Source organism: Cariama cristata, unplaced genomic scaffold (assembly GCF_000690535.1).
Source record: "Cariama cristata isolate BGI_N322 unplaced genomic scaffold, ASM69053v1 scaffold8541, whole genome shotgun sequence".
Lineage (NCBI taxonomy): Eukaryota > Metazoa > Chordata > Aves > Cariamiformes > Cariamidae > Cariama > Cariama cristata.
In genome coordinates this window covers 18,790-38,148 of record NW_009597485.1, presented here as the reverse complement: position 1 = coordinate 38,148, position 19,359 = coordinate 18,790, and the positions used below count along the sequence as shown (strand labels likewise).

Sequence of the window (19,359 nt, the reverse complement as noted above, 5' to 3'; positions counted from 1 at the left end):
AAGAATTTGGTGTCCAGAGACAAGCGAAGCTTTGAACCTTGAGATATCCTTGATGAATGGTTGTAGTGGAGGCAACACAACTGCATTAAAAGCACAGTCCTGAAGAGCCTTGATCTCTGTGCCTCAAATTCCATGCAAATTTCATTAATAAGTACCCACTTTGTCACCTGATCCCTGCGTACTTGTCCTTCTTTTAAAAAATTGCTATCTGCTTTGTAGTTTTGCTAAAGATGAGCAGAGTTTGCTCAGACTTGTCTTTTGTAATACTCTGAAGGTGCTTACTGCTTGTTGTAACTAACTTATCTCCCAGATCACACAGAAGGTGTAAGCTTGGTAGAGTTTTAGATATGGAAAGGGATAACTTCTCTAGCTTGTTGTAGGATTGTCCTAGGAGCAGATGTAGTCTTAATAGGTTTGTTGCAACTTGATCCTGTGACTTCCAAGATCTGAGAAAATGGCCAGGGTTTCTAACTTGGGTTGTAAGATGTGCTCAGATTTCTCATCTGAGGCTTTCTGTGGAACATGGAACTCCATAGTAAAGCTATTGTAAAAGCAATATCCCATGCTGGTAGTTGTTAACATCTGCTTCCTCAGATTTTCTTCTGCCTGTGGTCCCTCTGACTTTTAGTTGAACTCTTTCAGTGACACGTGTGGTAGAATGTAAGGGATGTAGACCTAGGAAAGGAATTTTTCAGCTACAGTTGCATCTTACTTGCCAAGAGTTCAATATTTGAAAAAAAAAAACACCCAAACAACAACAACAACAAAAAAAAAACAAAACAAAACCCCCCCCCAAACCCACCTCCCCCCAAAAAAACCCCAAAAAACCAAAAAAAAACCCCCAAAACCAACCAACCAACCGAATAAAAAAACACCAAAAAAAGAAACCTCCCCCCCAAAAAACAACAAACCCCAGATCTGGACCTCTTCTCTTCCTTTCAGTCTAATCCCGTCCCTTCTGTGAGTCTTAATTTTCTTAGTATTGTAGATGAAGCAGAAACCTTCCATCCTTTTCCTTCTCTATTTCTGCTTGTATATAAAAGTGTTTCTGTCTTGCTCTAAAATATCCTGTTTCTTAAATAAAGTCTACCTCTGTGTAACTCTTTTCCCAGAAAGACAAATTGCACATCTAGCATCATTGGTAGTGACTCTGAAGTAAAACTGTGTTGGTTAAAATTAAAAATGCTTTAGCCCATGTAGAGATACCAGAACTGATGGCTCAAGAGTGCTGTGATGCCATCACAGGATGGCCTTTGAATGATGTTAAGTGTGCTTTCTGTAGGGCAGCTGTATGGAATTGAATGCCTTCAGCAAGGTTGGATATGTCTGGCAAGTAGTGTGAAATGAAGTACAGGAGGCATTAAATTCATAACTTACTCCACATTATTGTGCTTTGGGAGTTTCACATCCTGGATTCTCTGTGAGCAGCTCGTTCCCTTGCCCCCTCACTGCAAACATCATCGCTAGGACTGGCTTTAGCGTTGAAGGAATCCCCTTCATTGTTTCCCACTCTTTAGTACCTCCTAGAGTTGGAGTTTTGCATTTATCTCTGGTTCTGATCCAGCCACGGGATTAAACAATGGAAAACCATAAGTAGAAAGAAAGGGTGCCTGATAAAGTTCAAAGGGAGCTCAATCCAGGAGGAATTTAGCAAGACTATGTGTATGCTGTCACGTTGATGTAGGGATTCTACCTTGGTTGACTTCTTCGTAGTTGCAGTCCATTCTTGATGGATTTCTGAATTGTTCAGGAGCCGAAGCCAGACCCTAGAGGGACTCTGGAGCAGTTACAAATGTAGCAGAAAGAGGCCTTGCCAACCAGTGGTGAATACTTCAGTGTATTAGAAACACATTTGGGTCCATCTAATCACTATTGTTTAACCTTTTGGAATAGACCCTGAGGACGGAGAACTAAACAGTAGGCTGGGTGATTTGCCCAGTCTAATGTGTTGCTTGCTTCAATCACACTCTCACCTATGAAGGATTTGGAAAGGAGGAGTTTCAGTTGTGTCTGAAAAGGAGGGAGGAAAGAAGTGTGAGGATTTGTGGTGGTATTCTTCACCATTGCTGTTGTCTGCACTTCTCCATATGCTGGCTGGAGAGACAGAGTGCATTTTATCATTTTACTGGCTACAGCTTAATGTGAAGTTGTGCTCTTGGGCTCAGAGCTGAACAGCGTTGGCCTAAGGACTCTCATGATCCGGCATCTTTCTCAGAATTGCAGTCCAGTTCAAACCACTCAGAGGCACTTCTGGAGCCAGCTTCCCTTCCAGTTTGAGAGCAGCTTTGGAAGCAGCTGCAGATTCTGTTGGGGGGGGTGGGTGTTCTGCCCTTGTGTTAAACAGCATGTGATTTTGACTGCTGCTTTCAAGCCCTTTGATCTCTGGTGCTTTTGCTGCTGATTGATTACATTTTGTTCCCTCCTCCATTCCTGCCATCCTCTGCTCTCCTTGCTCTCAGCAGCAGAGCAGGGCTAGCCACATGGCATCTGCTTTTTGTCCCTTTTCAGTCCTGAGGAAAAAACCCAAAACAAAACAAATTATTTTTAAACATCAAAGGTCCATTTTTGTAAAAGAATCTTCTCATTAATGCTTTGCCTGTGTGTGGTTTTTGAAGCTGAAGGGAGAGGCTGGATAAAATCTGTGCTGGCGTCCCTTCATTTCTTGGGCTAAAGATGGTTTACAGACAGCTGCATGCTGACTTTGATGTCAGAACATTAATTATTAGGAGGTAACTTTACACCAGATTGCCCATGAGATTAGAGCTCCCTGAGGTGTTGGGGAGGAGGTGGGTCTCCAGGAAGAGCTGTGGAAAGCACAGCAGCCACTGCTTCACTTAAAATGAGATAAAAGTTTTCCTCTGCTTACCTGCTTACTTAGGTCTGAAGTGGTGACCATAGAGTGAACTGCATTCTTCCTGACACCTGGCTTTATTGCACAGACGGCGGATACACAGGCTGCCTGGTAGACACTGCTAGGAACAGATGGCTTCAGCCTACTGGTGAAAAGTGCCCAGCATCTCGACTTTGGTAGTCAAAGTAGAGACTTTGAAGAATGAAGGTGACAAACCCATAATGCAGCATCTTTGGCTCCTGATAGGTATCGCTGACAGAAATATGACAGCAAAATGCATGGCTTGCTTTCCTTCAGAGTTACATAATGAAAGGTAGAAACTGCTGTATGGTGGCCACTTATTATTACAGGAGATGGTTACCTTTTGTTATGGTTGCAGAAAACACTAGATGTGTAGTGAACTGGGAAGCAAGTTGGTGTACCTGGTAGCCTCCTTTTTGTAAATCACGATGAGAAGGTAGTTCTCGGATTCTGCCTGCACTTTAGAGTTGCTGATGACGCATTAAAATAAGGCTGTATTGAGAGTACTTAGATTGAGAGATACCTAAGTGAGCAAATGGTAAGGGATGAAGAAAGGAACAGGATGATGCCTGGACTCTGGGGAAAGAGAGAATTGGTAGAGCAACAGGAATGGATACCTCTTTCTCTCTGAAGAGTGTTTCTTACATCTGTAAGGAGGCGAGGTGTATGGTTGATTCCATGGGGTGTTAAATACATGGCAGAAGAGGTATTATGGTATTACTATGATGTGGCAGTCTTTGCATGCTCAGATGCAAAACGATGACGTCTTTTGATTGCGAAGCAGTGCTTAGTAGCCACCTTATGCTGCCCTTCTCTGATCGGACACTGTTGTGCAATTCTGTAATTGAGTTGCAGAAACTCTGAATCAACCCGCCTGAATTATGTTTCACAAAAATTCGTTTATTACAGCTCTCTCCAGAGGTCTCACTCTGTTATTGGGGGTTAGCTGAAAATTTAATATTAGGGAATTCTTACTCTAATTGTGTATTTCTGCAGTCTTGTTAGATATGCACAGATCTGCTCCTTCTTCTGTATAGCAAAGTATGTTTCTTCATGTTAAGTAGTAGACAAGTAACGTGTCTTGGTTTGGAAGTTAAGATATTCAGCATTTAATGTTGGCTGAGGAAACAGGTAAAATTATAGACTTAGGAGCTAAAAGGTAGCTGTCTGTCTGTGTGGAGCCAGTACCCCGAATGGGGACATCTTGGCTGGATGTAAGTCGGAGGTCAAGAATAAGGCATTTATGTCTGGGAAGTGGTGGATTTTGTATCGCAGCACATGCATAGTTCTGGTAGGCTGGGGAGTGGCTCTGGAGGGGAAGTTCCTGACTGCCCGTTTGCAGTACCTTGTTGGCAATGGAGACCCATTTGTTCGAACGAAGATGTCTGGAAAGCGACGCTTGAATGACAGTTCTAAAATACAGTGGTCTGGAGCAGTGAACAGACAGCGAGGAAGAGGACTGAATACTTAGGACTGGGGTATATGTCTACCTTCTGCTGTCTCATGATTTCTGATGTCTTGGCTGAAGTCTTTAGCTACTACCATGGTTTGGGCAGTGACTGATGCTTTCTCTGTGGAATCCTGCTACTGTTAGGGTTAGTTAAAGTGCTTGCTAGAGCCCATACTTGGAATTGCTAATGCAGATATTGGAATTCTCTCCATTGTATCCCAACACCCTTCACAGCATGCCATAGGATATGCCTGCTTAGTTTGTTTGGAGTGAAATGAAACTTAAGCCTGTTTGAGGAGATTGAAGTATACCTGATTATTGAGGAGACCTGATTAATTCTCCTCTGGCCTCTGACATCGATCGGACCATACCAGACAGGCTGCTGGCAGCAGTTAGGACCGCTGTGCAGCAGGCCCTTTCCCAGAGGGTGGCTCTGCGTGCTCAGGATCACTCCTGCGGCACTGGGCATTCCTCCCCTTGAGCCCCCAGAAAGCTGCAATCAGGCTCCTTCACCCGCTAGTTAGGGCTGACCCTGCTCAGCTTTCTAAAAGTAGCCAAGGGTCCCACCCACACAACCTTGCTCTTTTAATTTCTCAAATTACCCTTTAGTGCCCACAAGCAGAGCGAACATTGCCTTGTAATTTGTGTTGTCACTTTTGACAATTGAGGGAGACTCCTTCTGTTCCCAAGGGGCCTGTGCCTAGGGGAAGGGAGGATAGATGGAACAGACGGAGAGAGGACATTCGGGCATTAATTAGCATTGGAAAGAGTAAAGGGAGAAGAAATGGGCATCAGGCTTGTTCATAGAGCCTAGAGCTGTGTTAGGCTGGCAGCTGACTGTAAAGAAATGCTGTATTAACTATCAGAGTTTTCGTTCTCGTGGGGCTCTTCAGTCATGGACTGCTTCCCCCGCTGCATGTCCTGTAGCTTGCAATACACTATTCTGTTTGTTTTCAAGCTTTGTGTATTTAAACATTTCTGTGATTTGAAAAGTTTGGATTGTTCAAGAGCCAATAGGTGTAACTGCCTCTTGTGTATTTGACTCTGGTAGTGGTTTATATTCGCATACGGACACAGCTACTGCTTTGACATAAGGTAAGTAGCTAGTATCTAACCTTTTCTAAATTGAGAGGGATACATAATGTCGTTCTCCCTTCAGAGACAGCAAATGCTGTTTGTCTGATAGGTTGCACGGGGTGGTTGGGGTTTCGGTTTGGGTTGGGTTTTTTGGGGGTTGTGGGTTTTGGTGTTAGTGTGTGTTTGTTTGTTTTTTAAATAACTGCAACCGCAGTTATAGGCCAAAATACAATTGTGCTGAAAAGTTTGCCATCGTGATATCCAGCTCCTAGTTCTGGGCTCTGGAGGCAGGGGGAGCAGAGCGGCCAGGCTGCCTGTGCCCTGCTGTACAGGTGAGAGGGGTATCTTGGCTGTCTGAGGTCTGTGTGCTGCTTGAGTGGCCTGTCCTCAGGATCTGGGATGTGGGGAAAGATGCCAATAAATATACTAAGTACCTTTATTGCAGCTAATACGTACAGTGCACTGCTCCCCTCGCATCTGCTTTACCTGCAGCAAAAGCTGGTTTCAGTGCTAAGTACTTTGTAAGTGCAAAACAAAAGGGTTTTCACTGTCTGCGGGAGCTTTCTGCACACCACAAGCCAGGTTAAAAAGTTGAAAGCCGTACAATGAAACCGCGCAGTGACTCTGTTCAGAGAACTCAACAGGTCAAAAACTGCCTTACCAAAAGAAAGGGTTGCTCTCTAGAGTAAGAAGAAATGGAGCGAGCCCTGGTTGGGAGCTAGTGCTGTTGATTCTGTGGCAAGAGAATGTGAAGCAAAGAGAACAGAAGATACAACGCGAGCCAGGAGTGTATGGTAGATGAAAAACTTAGAAGGGCAGTTTGTAGTATGAAGAATAGCACCTGTGTAAGTTGTACGCTGCCTGTAGAACAGTAAGGAAGTGATTGTATACTGAGAGAGGGAGGTTATGGCTTTGGGATAGGAGTAATTTCTGAGTACTTGTAACAAGCTTGCAGCTAGCTTAAAGTATGGTTCAGCTGCAAAGATCCTTGTATTGTAAGTAAAGAGATTCCACAGGGATTCACTGAAAAGGAGTCATCTTTCCGTACGTTAGGTGACTGCTGAGGTTATTACCCTGGGCTTCCTGTACTGACAGTGGAGAGCAGCTAACTGCTAGGGTGTGACTCACCTGACAATATAGATTACTACTGCTTGTTGGGAGGAATTGCACCCCAAGGTCTATCAGCTATAAAGGATGACAAGACTGACAACGTCTGTATCATTGGTCTTACCTTAGTGACATGAATTCCGGACTAGTGATTGTATTTCAGTTTGCAAATCCTGTCCTTTTACTTTTTTCAGGAACCTTATAGCATAAGCAAAGCAATGCATTTAAGACTAATCGAAGCTCATTTTTATTCTGTAGCTTGTAGAACGAGAGGCACTTGTATGTCACCTAGACCTACTAGAACCGCTTCCTGCTGGCCCAGAAGAGCTACCTGATGAGTTTTTTGAAGTCACAGTTGATGATGTACGGAAACGTTTGGCACAGCTGCAGAGTGAGAGGCAAGTTCCCTTTCTGCTGGTGACTGAGATTGCTCCATATCCTTTTGTTGAGCAGAGTGACACTGTGCACCTATACCTGGCTGTGATCTCTGGGTAAAGGGTTGTAGATAAGTTACTGGATGTGGAATTAATGATTAATGATCGGCACTGGAAACCTCTACCCTTTATGCCATTTGAGTTCAAGGGCTATGTCCTGTTTCTGTGACAGAACCTATGTTTTTGTGTGAATCGGTTGAGCATTTGTGCGTGCGATGATGGTTTCACATGGATGTTGAAAACTTCATCATGAAGTGTCTGTGATGCCTTTGTGGTGATAAGTTTGTCTGAGAACCTCAAGCTAATCAGGAATAGGCCCTCACTGAAAAAGGATTAAGAGAAAGATTCCTTCCTGTATCCTGCATTTCATGCAGCTACTCAAAACCGCTTAACACCCCACCTCTTTTTCTTTCTTTCCTTCTCCCTTCTTCTGAAAGAGGAGCCGCTGCCTTTGTAATTTGATGTGCTCTTATTTGCTAGAGACCCAAAGCAGTGGTGAGCTCCTGCTATCTGTTTTGATCTGACTTCACATTAACTATTTGGAATTAAACGGATGGAATTTGTAACTTGTGATGGACGAACGTATGAACACAATGATCCAGCTTCGTAAGAATAACTCCCACTGACTTCAGTAGTAGCTAGTAGCATTTTCGGCCAGTAAGAAACACCTTGTATTTTAAGTAGCAGAATTAACCTTTTATTAGACCTCGTCAGAAAAGACCAACTTTGAGACGTTACCCAAATGGAAATAAAGCAAAATCAAACTTAGCCACAAATCAAGACATGAGAATGTTTGGAATGCACACAAAAAGGGGGAAGAAGTATAGAAAGTTGGCCTAACTATGTATCTCACTGTATGAGTAGCTTGCTGTCAAATATTGATGATTTTACTGTACTCTTATTCCAGTTCTGAACTGAAAACTCAACCTCCCTATCACAACAGCATTTTGCTTTCTATATGTTCCTTAAAGAAATTAATTTCATGAATGTATTTAGTTTCAAGTGGATCATAACATTCTTTTAAGTATTACAAGCATCCTCTGAGGCTGTGGGATAGCCTGCTTTACACTGTAACCAAGTCTGAGTTGAACCTTTTACTTAGAACTGATTTTTTTTTTTTTTTTTCCTCCGCGGGCTGCTGAAATCCACAGATTGGCCTAAAAATGGCTCTGCTGCTTGTGGGTCTGGAGTATTTAGTGGTACAAATGTAGGATCATTTGGTTGGGGGCTACTGGAATGCAGTCCCCTCAAAAAAAGACCTAATTTCTACACTTGCTGATACTTGCAATCCCTTTTCCCCTCAGAGCCAGGGATTAAAAATAAAGCCAAGTTACACATGAAAATGATACCGGTTGGCTTCTGATCTCAGCTGGTGAATCTTACCAAAAAATAGCTGTATACAATGCAATATTTCAAATGCAATTAGAATTTAATTCTGACTTCATGAAGAGCTGAGAATTGGTATGAATCAGCAATTGGTACACAAAGAAGGAAGAAAGTGGGTTGGTTTCATGTTTGCTTTTCGGATTGTGAGTCGGCACTTTCAGAGCATCTTGGAATGTGGTGTACCAGCTGACGGTTCTGGGTACACTTGGTGAAGTATGCCTGTAGTGGTTTTCTTTAGCAGCTGTTCCTGAGATGCGTTGATGATTCTTAAAAATAAAAAGAGGTCCTTCAAATTGTATAGGTGTGATTAACTTGCAAATAGTTCTGCAGAATTACATGATCAATTGTTTCACCAAAATCTAACCTAGGAAATTGGTTATTCAGAATTAAGTGCAAACAAGGAAAAGGGACTAAAGCTGAACATGGGATCTGTTGCATCTGAGCTTATTTCTTTACTTACAGGAAAATAAATAATTGTTTTCTTGAATGTATTGTTTTATCTTAAATGCAGGTGGATTTTTTTTTTTTACACCCACTAGTCCTTTTAAAACACCAGTCTACAATGCCAGCTCTTGAATGATCTGAAACTTCTCTTTTTTGTTTTGTTTCCCTGTTGCTAATTAATACCCATTAATTTCTTGTGCTAGCATTGTTTTTCAGCTTCAGTAGCTCTTCTCCCTCCCTGGAGTAATCACGTCCAACTTTAGTCTCTGTTTTATTGGATTAATAAATCCATCTCTTAAATAGTCTAAGCAAATATTCCCCTGCTCTTCTTAGTATCTTTTCTGACATCTGCTGTAGTGAACGTATTTTTAAACTTGTACAAGAAAAGTAATTTTATACGGTATTGTTGCTGATGTTCAGTAGTTCCATATGTGAGGTTTTGGGTAGGAACCACAGAAGGTGGTGGAAAATGCTGTGAGGGTACATGGAACAGTTGAGCGGTTCTCATCAGCCCTGCTTGCACCTTTTGCTTCCTTAATAAGATAAAAATACATCTTAATATTACAGAAATGACAGCTTGTCTTCTTCCCATGTATCTAGGAAACGCCTGGAAGAAGCTCCACTGATGACAAGATCTTTGAGGGAGGCTCAGCTGAAGGAAAAGTTAGAGCGTTACCCAAAGGTAGCCTTTGTTCTTTTTCCGATCCCTCTGGCTAGTCCAGACTTGGGGATTGAGTAACTATGGGAATCAACTGTGATCAACAGGACCTTGAGCTACTTACAGGAAGACTTTTTTCAAATTTTCGTCCCTGTTAATTGTTTATGGGACTTGCTTAACAGTTGTACCATGTAAAATCAGCTGTCCTATAATGATAGCGTGGCCAGCAGGACTAGAGAAGTGATCGTCCCTTTGTACTCTGTGCTGGTGAGGCTGCACCTTGAATACTGTGTTCAGTTTTGGGCCCCTCACTACAAGAAGGACATTGAGCTGCTGGAGTGTGTCCAACGAAGAGCAACAAAGCTGGTGAAGGACCTGGAGAACAAGTCTTATGAGGAGCGTCTGAAGGAGCTGAGGTTGTTCAGCCTGGAGAAAAGGAGGCTGAGGGGAGACCGTTTCGCCCTCTACAACAACCTGAAAGGAGGTTGTAGCGAGGTGGGGGGTCGGTCTCTTCTCCCCAGTAACTAGCGATAGGACAAGAGGAAACAGTCTCAAGATGTGCCAGGGGAGCTTCAGGTTGGATATTAGGAAGAATTTCTTTACTGTAAGAGTCATTAAGCATTGGAACAGGCTCCCCAGGGAGGTGGTGGACTCGCCATCCCTGGAGGTGTTCAAAAAACTTTTAGATGTGGCTCTGCGAGACATGGTTTAGTGGGCATGGTGGTGTTGGGTAGAAGGTTGGACTTGGTGATCTTTGAGGTCTCTTCCAACCATAACAATTCTATGATTCTATGATATGGCTGAGTGACAGGCAATATAGGTCCTTTTATTTTGTTCCAGGTGTTTCAAAACCCTTATGTTGTGCACACATCAGTCTGTATGACTGAGCTTTCCTATCTGCCTCTCCTCTGTAAACTCCTACATTTTGATACTATCTCATTACAAGTTAAATGGTAAGATGTTACAGATTGGAAATATCTGACTCTGTAAATACGATCCTAATGCAGTTTTTGTCTTTGGTGATTTATTGGGAAAAAAAAAAAAAAAGGAGATTAAGTTCCCAAGTTAAGTGCTTTCTGACCAATGCTGGAAATAGGATGGTATGAGTTACTTCAGGCATATGGCCAGAGGATTGCTGCTGCTATGGACACTTCAGGATACTGATACACTGTCTGTACCTGTCTATGGGTGACTTTCTACTTTGTGCATCACTTAGCACAGGGAGCTCCTACTCTCTGAAAAAGTGCTGCTGCATTGTACATCATACTGTTTCTGTAGATCAGCTCTCTTACAGCCTTTGAAAGCCAGACAGCCTGTATTCTCTGAGGAGCTGCACAGTAATTATTAGCCAGTATACTATTCTACTCCGGTAGAGTAAATATCTCAAATCTCCCCATTTAAAAAAACCCACCTTGCTCGTAAATTCTAAGCCAAGGACAGATGTTACAGAACAGCTATAAACAATTGACCTGATGTACTTTGCCTCTGACTTAGGTGGTGTTGAGAGTCCATTTTCCAGACCGTCATTTTCTACAGGGGTTCTTCCATCCTAGTGAAACTGGTAAGAGAATCTCCAATTCTGTCTGTGTAGCTGCAGCTAACCTCTCTCATCATTGATTAGTTGCATGACAAAAGAGAGTAGCTCTGGACAGATCTTTCTGCTGTCCAGGGAAGTAATACTGCTCTGAAAAAGCAGCAGTAGCTGGTTTCACTGTCATTATAGGGCACCGGAACGGGATGAGAAAAGACTGGGGTAATTAACTTAGTTAAGGGGAGTTATTTCCAGGACTACCTGGTGGAGACTGTCAGGCTGCTTGATGGCAAAATATTTGTGCTCAGGAAACTGTCCCACCTGATACCCCATTGTTTGTGTCCAAATGGTGTGTTACTGAGATGAGTTTGGATGCTTCCTCTATGTTAACGCTTAAAAAGTTTTTGGGGAAAAACACGAGCACCACCTCCTTGCCCAATCCAAAACAAAACTGGGAAGAAGAAAAAGAAGCTTTACCTGCTGTAATAAGAATAACAGGGGATGAACCTTTCTACCTCCATCAGTTCACAAAAGGCGGTCAGACCGTACACCAAGTAGCTCTTAATGTTGTTAATGGAGGTCCTCTTATTCTCAGCTAGCAGTGATGGTTACCCACGCAATTTTTTTTTCATACTTTTGTATGGAACAAGAACTAATAACTAGTTACGAGAGTCTTACCTGGCTGGTCTCTGCAAATGTTGCAGCTGCTATTGGATTTTCTAGGAAGAATTTCACTGGCATCCTTAGATTTTACTAAGGGACTAGCATGTCTAAATGGTTTTTGTTTGTTTGTTTTTTCCAAGATATTTGTAATAGTATTGTTTTGAAGAAAAGGCAATCTACAGACGTTGTAGAGGGCAGTTCTGTTACTGGGAGCCTTTTTGCCCAGGACCTGAAGAAACAAATGTAATTTGCCAAACCTTTCTCTCCTTTTTTTCACAGTTGGCATTTTGAGAGACTTTGTAAGAAGCCACCTTGCAGATGCAGACTTGCCATTTTACTTGTGTGAGCATACTGTTGGTAATATTTGACCTTACTTTACAAAGCCTGTTTCTAGCTGTGGTGCATATGGGGTATTGTGATGCCATGAAGTATGATCTGGGGAGGAATTCCTTCCCTAAATATGGCCTCAGAGCACAAAGAAGGTGTAACCTGCTTACTTAGCCACATTATGCTTCTGCCTAATAAGAAGTCTATGTGTGCAGTGTGAATGTGTCACTCTTTAAAAGAGCAGTAATCCCTCCCGTACCTGCTGTATTTATTGTTTTGGTTGTTGGGTGGTCCTGTTTTGTAACTTGTTTTTTAACTTCAGTTATTGCACCTCCCAGAATCATCTTGAATGATGAAAGTTTGACGCTCTTTGAGGTAAGGACTCACATGTGTGCTCTGTGATTCTCTCTGACTTGCTGCTCCCCTTCACCCTGCCGTATGCTTTATTTACTTTTAAAGGAAGCTGTATAATGTGATCCCTGTGGGCTTCTGCTTAGCCAAGACTAATGGAACCAGGTGTTTTGGAGCACAAGCTGTTCACCAGAAGAGGTCCACCTTGTGCAACAATATGCACTGGCATATTGTGGCAGGCTTGGGGGGTTCGCATTGTTCCGTACGTACCCTCAGTGCCTTACGGAGCTTGAATTGCATTTAACCTTGAAACCTTATTACAAGACCTGAGCTAATGTGAGTTTGCTGTATCTGTAGTTGGGCTAGTATAATAGATGTGAGACTGGATATGGATAGGTGACTGTTTTCAATTTCTACAGCAGGAGCTAGAGGCCTTATTAGACAAAAGTATGACCTTTTTGATAATCACTATGTGAGAATTTATTTTAAACCAACTTGTATATTGAGGAATATGTACTATCTTTGTGTAACTTTTCTCAAAGGCTGAAATTTAGTTTTTCAGCTCCAGGTTTTTCCTGGAGGTTTTTTTGCAAATGTCAGATAAGGTGGTCTTGAAGTCTCTGGCCAGAGACTTAGACAATCACACATGTATTAAGAGACTGATTGAGTGATTTTGCCTGTGACTTTGCCCCAGACTGACCCTGATTAAAATGTGCTGTCATTCAGAACTTTCATGGACATTTGTAGAGTGGTGAACTGAAGATCACTTGCAGGGTAAAGGGTCAAGCAGACTACAGTGAGAGTTTTTGCTTGATGCCCCTGAGGGAGCAGGAGGAGAGGGATAGAGAGAGGGACTTTTCAGGCAGCATGGTGAATTAGGTAGGGATTAGCATGTCTCTGAAGTTGTTTGTAATGGAGCTTTCCAAATTCCACAACTTCCTGACCAGGCCATGTGGAAGAGAGACGCATGCAGCTGCTTGTAGACTATGGAATGTTCAGGGAAGAAAAGTGTGGATTTCTCTGTTCACTGTGGGAAGTCTCTCCCCTTCCTAATACCCTGTTAAGAATTCTTTGCTGAGATTTGAAGTTTTGGGAGTGGTTTTCTTGATGTTGGAGTTCCGTGTATTGTTACCGTGCCTGTGACAGGTTTAGCTTCATAGCGAGTCCTGAGCCTCTTGGGATCACAGCCCTGTTTGGTTCTGTGGTTCAGGAACTGTTATGCAGTAGCTCTTGACCTCCACCCAGCTTCATAGCCTGAGGACCGCTCTGTTTCTGTCGGCCTTCCTGCTCTCTCTCTGTTTGACCGTGGCCTCTGTTGTAATGTGCAGCGTGCATGGCTTGCTCCCACCGACAGGAATGGGACAGTGTATGTGTTGGTAAGACATAATGTCATAATGGGTGGGGAGAACAACAAATTTTTTCTTTTCAAAGCCATTTTGTATATTAATAATGAAAATAACAGTGGAAAGTGCTTTGTGTCTTTTGAGCCAGGAGATTTTGCCATTTGGGCATGAAGGCAGTTCTCCCAGCTTCCTCTGACTTGTGCCATCTTGCACACATCTGCCACCATAAGCACTGTCTCAGGGCACACATGGTAACCATAATGGGACATGCAAAGGACAAATCTTGTCCTCAGATTTCTGACAAATCCCGCGAAGGGGAAACTGGCTATAGTTGCATTGCTAATGATGTATTTGGAAAACATTCAGAGGAACAGCAGATAATAAAAAATGTTCTGTGCTTGTTAGCAGTTCTGAGGCAAGGGAAGCAGCTGTAGAGCTGTGACTAGCACAGACTAGTCTGACATGGCGCATGCACACTACTCTCAGCCTTTCTCTCTCTTTTTTTCTTTCTTTCTTTCTTTCCTTTTTTTTTTTTTTTGTCCTATGCTGTCATATCTGAGCACATCCCTCAGCTAGAGTTCCTTTACACGCATTTTCTAACATGCTTTTTGGAAAGCTTTTTTCATCATTCTAAAGCATGGTCTCCTGCATAAAGTGGGTGTTTTTCTGTCCTTTTCTAAGATTTGACTGGGATGTGTTCCCAGATTTCCTGTCTCAGCCTTCAGACTTGTGTCCCTACAAAATATACTGCTTTCTTTTCAATGTCTCTGTAGGAAGTTATATTCTCCCCTACCCTGTATGCCACATTTTCCTCTAGAATCTCAAATTTTGACACTATTTATTTTTTCTTTAAGATGGGCTTTTTTTTTTTTAAAGTACATCCTAGATACTGAAGACTCAAAATCCACCTCTATAATGAACCTTTTTCCTATTCTCAGTTAGTTTTCTATTGGACGTTTTGTTGCTCCTTTGGATTCAAGGTACTTACCTTTCTGAGGCTGTTTTCGTCCAGTGTTTTCTGTTACTGTTGGAAAATACCCTATCTGCTTATGTGCCTGAACTTACCACCTTGAAATCTCCTTTGACCATTCACTTCCTCTTTCTTAGTTAGCTTCTAAATCCTTTGCATACCATGCTCATTCCACAAAGAAAAGGAGGTTTCTCTGCCTCTTCAGTAAACTTGAACGCAGCGCCCTCTTTGACCTATATCTGCCTCCTGTTCATCCAGCCTCTGATGGTGTCTCTGGTCTCCATTGTTAGCTTTGGTCTACCCTCTAATTAAAGTTCAAAATCCTCTGCTTACCTATATTTACCCCTTACTCCCCCCCACCTTGCCCCCCACAATACTGTTCTTTTATTTTCTGTTTTTCAGCACACACCTAATGTTTCTCTGGATGTCTTCTAAAGATAACTTGTTCAGCAAAACACCACAGAAATAATTATGTCTCCCTGTCTTTGAATCAGAAACTTTATGGCAGGAGTTTTTTTTAATTTTCTGTGTTAAAGCCTTTGTTCTGTACCTGGCCCCATTACTTGTGCTTGTTACATGTGTGGCAATTTCCCAGTTGTGACATTTACTGTGGAATTCATTTCTTGCGGCAGCTCCCTGAAACATAAAAATGTGTTAAATTATTGCTCTGTAAAGATTTTGAGGTGCCTTACAGCCCAGTCTTTTAGACTCCTTTAGAAATCACGTGATGAAGAACCTGGTCAATTTTATTGTCAAGCATCTTCAATTTATAGTGGCTTTCTCAAGACTGAAGTGCTTGCTGTGTCACATGGCAAAGGAGCAAAGCCTTGTTGTTAGTACAAAACTGTGTTAAAGATATGCTGCTCAAAAGCTGAAAATTCTCCTGCAAATTTGACTGTTTTAAGGAATGATTTTTCTCATTTCTTGCTTCTCTGTGCCAACACAAAAGAAGAATAACATCCAGTTAAGATAAGGGGTGGCAAATCCAAAGCTGATTTAAGAATATTTTTTTTATGCAACTTGTGATCACAGTGTAGTCTAATTAAACTGTAAATAGAGAGTGGTTGTGTTGAGAATTTGGGCACAATTAAAGGAAAATGGATTTTTTTAAAGTATAATCTAAGTATAGAGAATCATAATTATTTGCAAAATGTGGAAAGCAAGTAAAATCCCATGCTTAAAATATTTTTTAGGGATTGTAACATGACATTATGAGGAGACTATTATCACATTACTTAACAGTTGCATGACTTGTCATTTTCTTCTTAACCAGCTGGCTCAGTGTAGGTAAATGTAGTGATTCGTGTGTGAGTGTTGTGGTTTAACCCCAGCTGGCAACTAAGTACCATGCAGCTGCTGACTCCTTCCTCCCTCCCCTTGGGGGGAAAAAGAGTGAAACCTGTGGGTTGAGATAAGAACAGTTTAATAATTGAAAAAAAAATAATAATAATGACAGTAATTGTAATGAAAAGGGAGATAACAAAGAGAAATAAAACCCAAGAAAGAGAAGTGGTGCACAGTACAATTGCTCACCACCTGCTGACCGTTGCCCATCCCATCCCTGAACAGCAATCGGCCCCTCCGAGCCAGCTCCCCTTGTTTATATACTGGGCATGCAGTTCTATGGTATGGAATATCCCTTTGGCTCGTTGGGGTCAGCTGTCCTGGCTGTGCTCCCTCCCACTTTCTTGTGTACCTCCTCACTGGCAGAGTATGGGAAGCTGAAAAGTCTTTGACTTAGTTGTTGCTAAGCAGCGCTCACCCCAAAACATCAATGTGCTATCAACATTATTGTCATACTAAATCCAAAAGACAGCGCTGTGCCAGCTACTAGGAAGAAAATTAACTCTCTCCCAGCTGAAACCAGGACAGTGGGGAAAAATAATTTGAACTTCATATGCATCTCAGTGAGCTCCTGGTTTGATTGTTACTGTGCTGGAGCAAAGTCCTAAGGTGATGAAATCATCAGCTCATTACTGAATAGTAGTCAAAACCAAAACGACCTCCTGCCCAAAACCCAAAGTATTCAGAATAAAATAGATAACAAAAAAAAATATTATATGAAACCAGGGTTTGCTCTGTGTGCAAATGTGTGCAGATCTGGCCTCTCATCTTAAAAAGGAACTGGTAAAGGTGCAGAGAAGGGCAGTGAGGATCATCAGAGGTCTGGAATGGCTCCTGCATAAAGAAAGACTGAGTAGGCTAGGACCGGTCAGTGTGCAAAAGACATGACTAGGAGAGACATAACATATCAAGGAAAAGCTGGAGGGGGGTGATTTCTTACTCTCTCCAGTATGCAAGTGAGTGACATCAAGTGAGGTGAGCAGGAACTAGAATAGATGGAATAAGGTGGCTGTTCATACAACAGAAAACTGAAGTGTGGAATTCCTTTTCACAGGGTGCTATACAGTAAAAGTATATACTGATTCAAGAGAAATTTGGACAAGTACAAGGAAGATACCTACTAAGAGTCTCTCTTCATATATAGAAACCATCTCAGGAAGTTTCTAAACTGAAAATCATTGCTAGCTAATAGTATTAGGGGAAAGTATCACATATAAGCAAAGAGCAAGGATACTCTTCTCTGTGCATCTGGGTTTTTGTTCACTGTTAAGAGATGGGATACTGACTGGACTGAATGGACTTTTGGTCTGCATACAGTTGTTATGTCCTTGTATATTGCTGGAGGTGGACTGACCGGGCTGCCTTGGCAACTTACCTGACCCAATAGCAATTCCTGTTGACCCAGCTACCCTGTAGACTGAATGATAATGGACTAATACACATAAAACAGTACACAATTTTGTGTATAGCAGAGGATTTAAACTGATATATATGACTGACTTCTTTGAATATCCTGGAATAATTAAGCCTTTGTAACTGTACTGCCTGTTAGGTGTTTAAGGCTGTTTGTTTTTTTTTCAGCTTTATGATTTCATGAATAGAACTATTTTGTATAGAATTCTCCCAATTTTAAGAAAAAAAAAAAAAAAAGACTGTATGGGCCTTAGAGTTCTGGAGAAAACAGCTGATAATATCTGTGGAATTTGTTATATTTTCCTTTGCTATGTGACATCCTGTGTAGCACTTCACGTCTGTGAAAAAAAAGATGCGAAGTATAAGCAACTTGTTCATGAGATGGTGTGTTCTTCTATACTGTGCAAGTAATGATGTGACATATACAGGTAACGGAAAATGAGTATGTGAAACAATAAGGGTGCTGCAAACTCCTCCTAACCAAGTGTCCTGTTGAAGCGGTGTTTTTGCATACTAATTTTTATTCTTTCTCAAGGCATTTCTGCTGAAAACCCTAAGGTGTATGTTTGTCGTTTTAAAGGAACTTTATCTGAGTAATTTAGACAGTGGATGCGTAGCTGCTGGTTACAGCTGAATCAGCTGAAGAGACTGCTGCCCCAGTTATTCTTACATCTGTCACCTGGGCTGCTATCTAATTCATTCTGTGTGAGCTGGATAAATATAAAGAGTTTAAATAACAGACATTTGCAGGCTTAGGTCTCTTGACTGAAGTGGATTAGAGCCTCGTAACATGCAAATCCAAGTGGTTGTTGATATCTTGCAATGGGTGGTAGTGGTGGGCTGAAGAAAGTAACCTTTACAGGGGTATGGTTTTAGCTGGAAGGGGACGTGTCTCTGCAACATTGTGAAAGTAAAGGTTTTGCTCACATACATCACTCACGCTCTACAAGAGTTTGCTGATGCAGTTATGCCAGTGGGCCCAAGCAGACTTTTTCTGCAGGAGACCTTGCGAAAGTTCATGGTGAGTTTGAAGAACTCACTTTTGAGTTTTGTGGTTTTTCTTCTTCTGCAGTTGAGTACCTAAACTTTGCAAAGTTTATACTTGTAGTGTATCTTGTCTGCATAGCCCATCTGGTGTGGAAACCTCGGATGGTTGGAAATGTGTACACAGCTATGGGTATGTAACTTTCTAGATTTTTTTCAACACGCACATTGTGTGACATTTCAAAATGCTATTGTTCTCAAAAGTTTATACCAAGAACTAGGAAAGCCCATCCAGTTCGTCACAGCTGACTTGGAAAAATGAGTTGATGGTGAAAGGAGCAGGCCAGAGCATTTCTGTAAGCAAGTTTTTTGTCTTGAAAAAAATATAAATTTTTTTGTAATAAATTATATTCAGGGAGGCTTTAGCCTTCACTGCAGGGCCCTAGGGCATTGGAAATGAGTGCATGATTTGACCCAAATGTTTGAGGCTAGTAACATTGCTCTAATGAGGTGAGCAGAGTGTAAGGGAAGACACGTCACTGCATTCGCAAGAAACAGCAGGGGAATTGATTTGTTTGAGGAGCAAAGAAGTTCATGTATGCTCAAGGTGAGGTGGTGTAAGAAAGGAGGAGGCTGCAAGGGGCTGAGATGACTTGGAGGGATAAAACAGAGTGAAGAAAGGGAGCAGAAAGAAATGTGTGTCTGGATGGGGTTGGGTTCTACTGTCTACTTAGAATTTTAGATTTTGGGTAAATGGCTATGCGCTGCCAGGAGTGTGTGCTGGGGGAAGGGCACATGAGCATGTGCATTAAAGCCTTGAAGTTGTTTGATGCAGCTGGGTGTAAAATGGCCATTATGTAAAATGGGTTTGCAGATTGGAAGAGCTGTGTTTAATGCCAGTGGCTCTGTAGCCTGTGTCCCTTCAGCCCTTTCAGGTCATGATCTGTTATGGCAGGAATGATTCTGTGTGTTTATAAAGATTTTGTTTGGATGAAGCATCAAACA

At 42.0% G+C, this 19,359-nt stretch overlaps 1 protein-coding gene across 1 annotated transcript in view; it reads left to right on the top strand.

Moving 5' to 3' along the window:
• The window catches only part of ASPSCR1 (alveolar soft part sarcoma chromosome region, candidate 1), a 49,367-nt gene that overhangs the window by 15,812 nt on the left and 14,196 nt on the right, over nt 1–19,359 (top strand). The window contains exons 6-10 of the mRNA XM_009708902.1: nt 6,765–6,904; nt 9,371–9,452; nt 10,923–10,989; nt 11,902–11,964; nt 12,272–12,324. Coding sequence (XP_009707204.1) covers nt 6,765–6,904; nt 9,371–9,452; nt 10,923–10,989; nt 11,902–11,964; nt 12,272–12,324 — 405 coding nt within the window. The remainder of the gene's footprint in view (nt 1–6,764; nt 6,905–9,370; nt 9,453–10,922; nt 10,990–11,901; nt 11,965–12,271; nt 12,325–19,359) is intronic.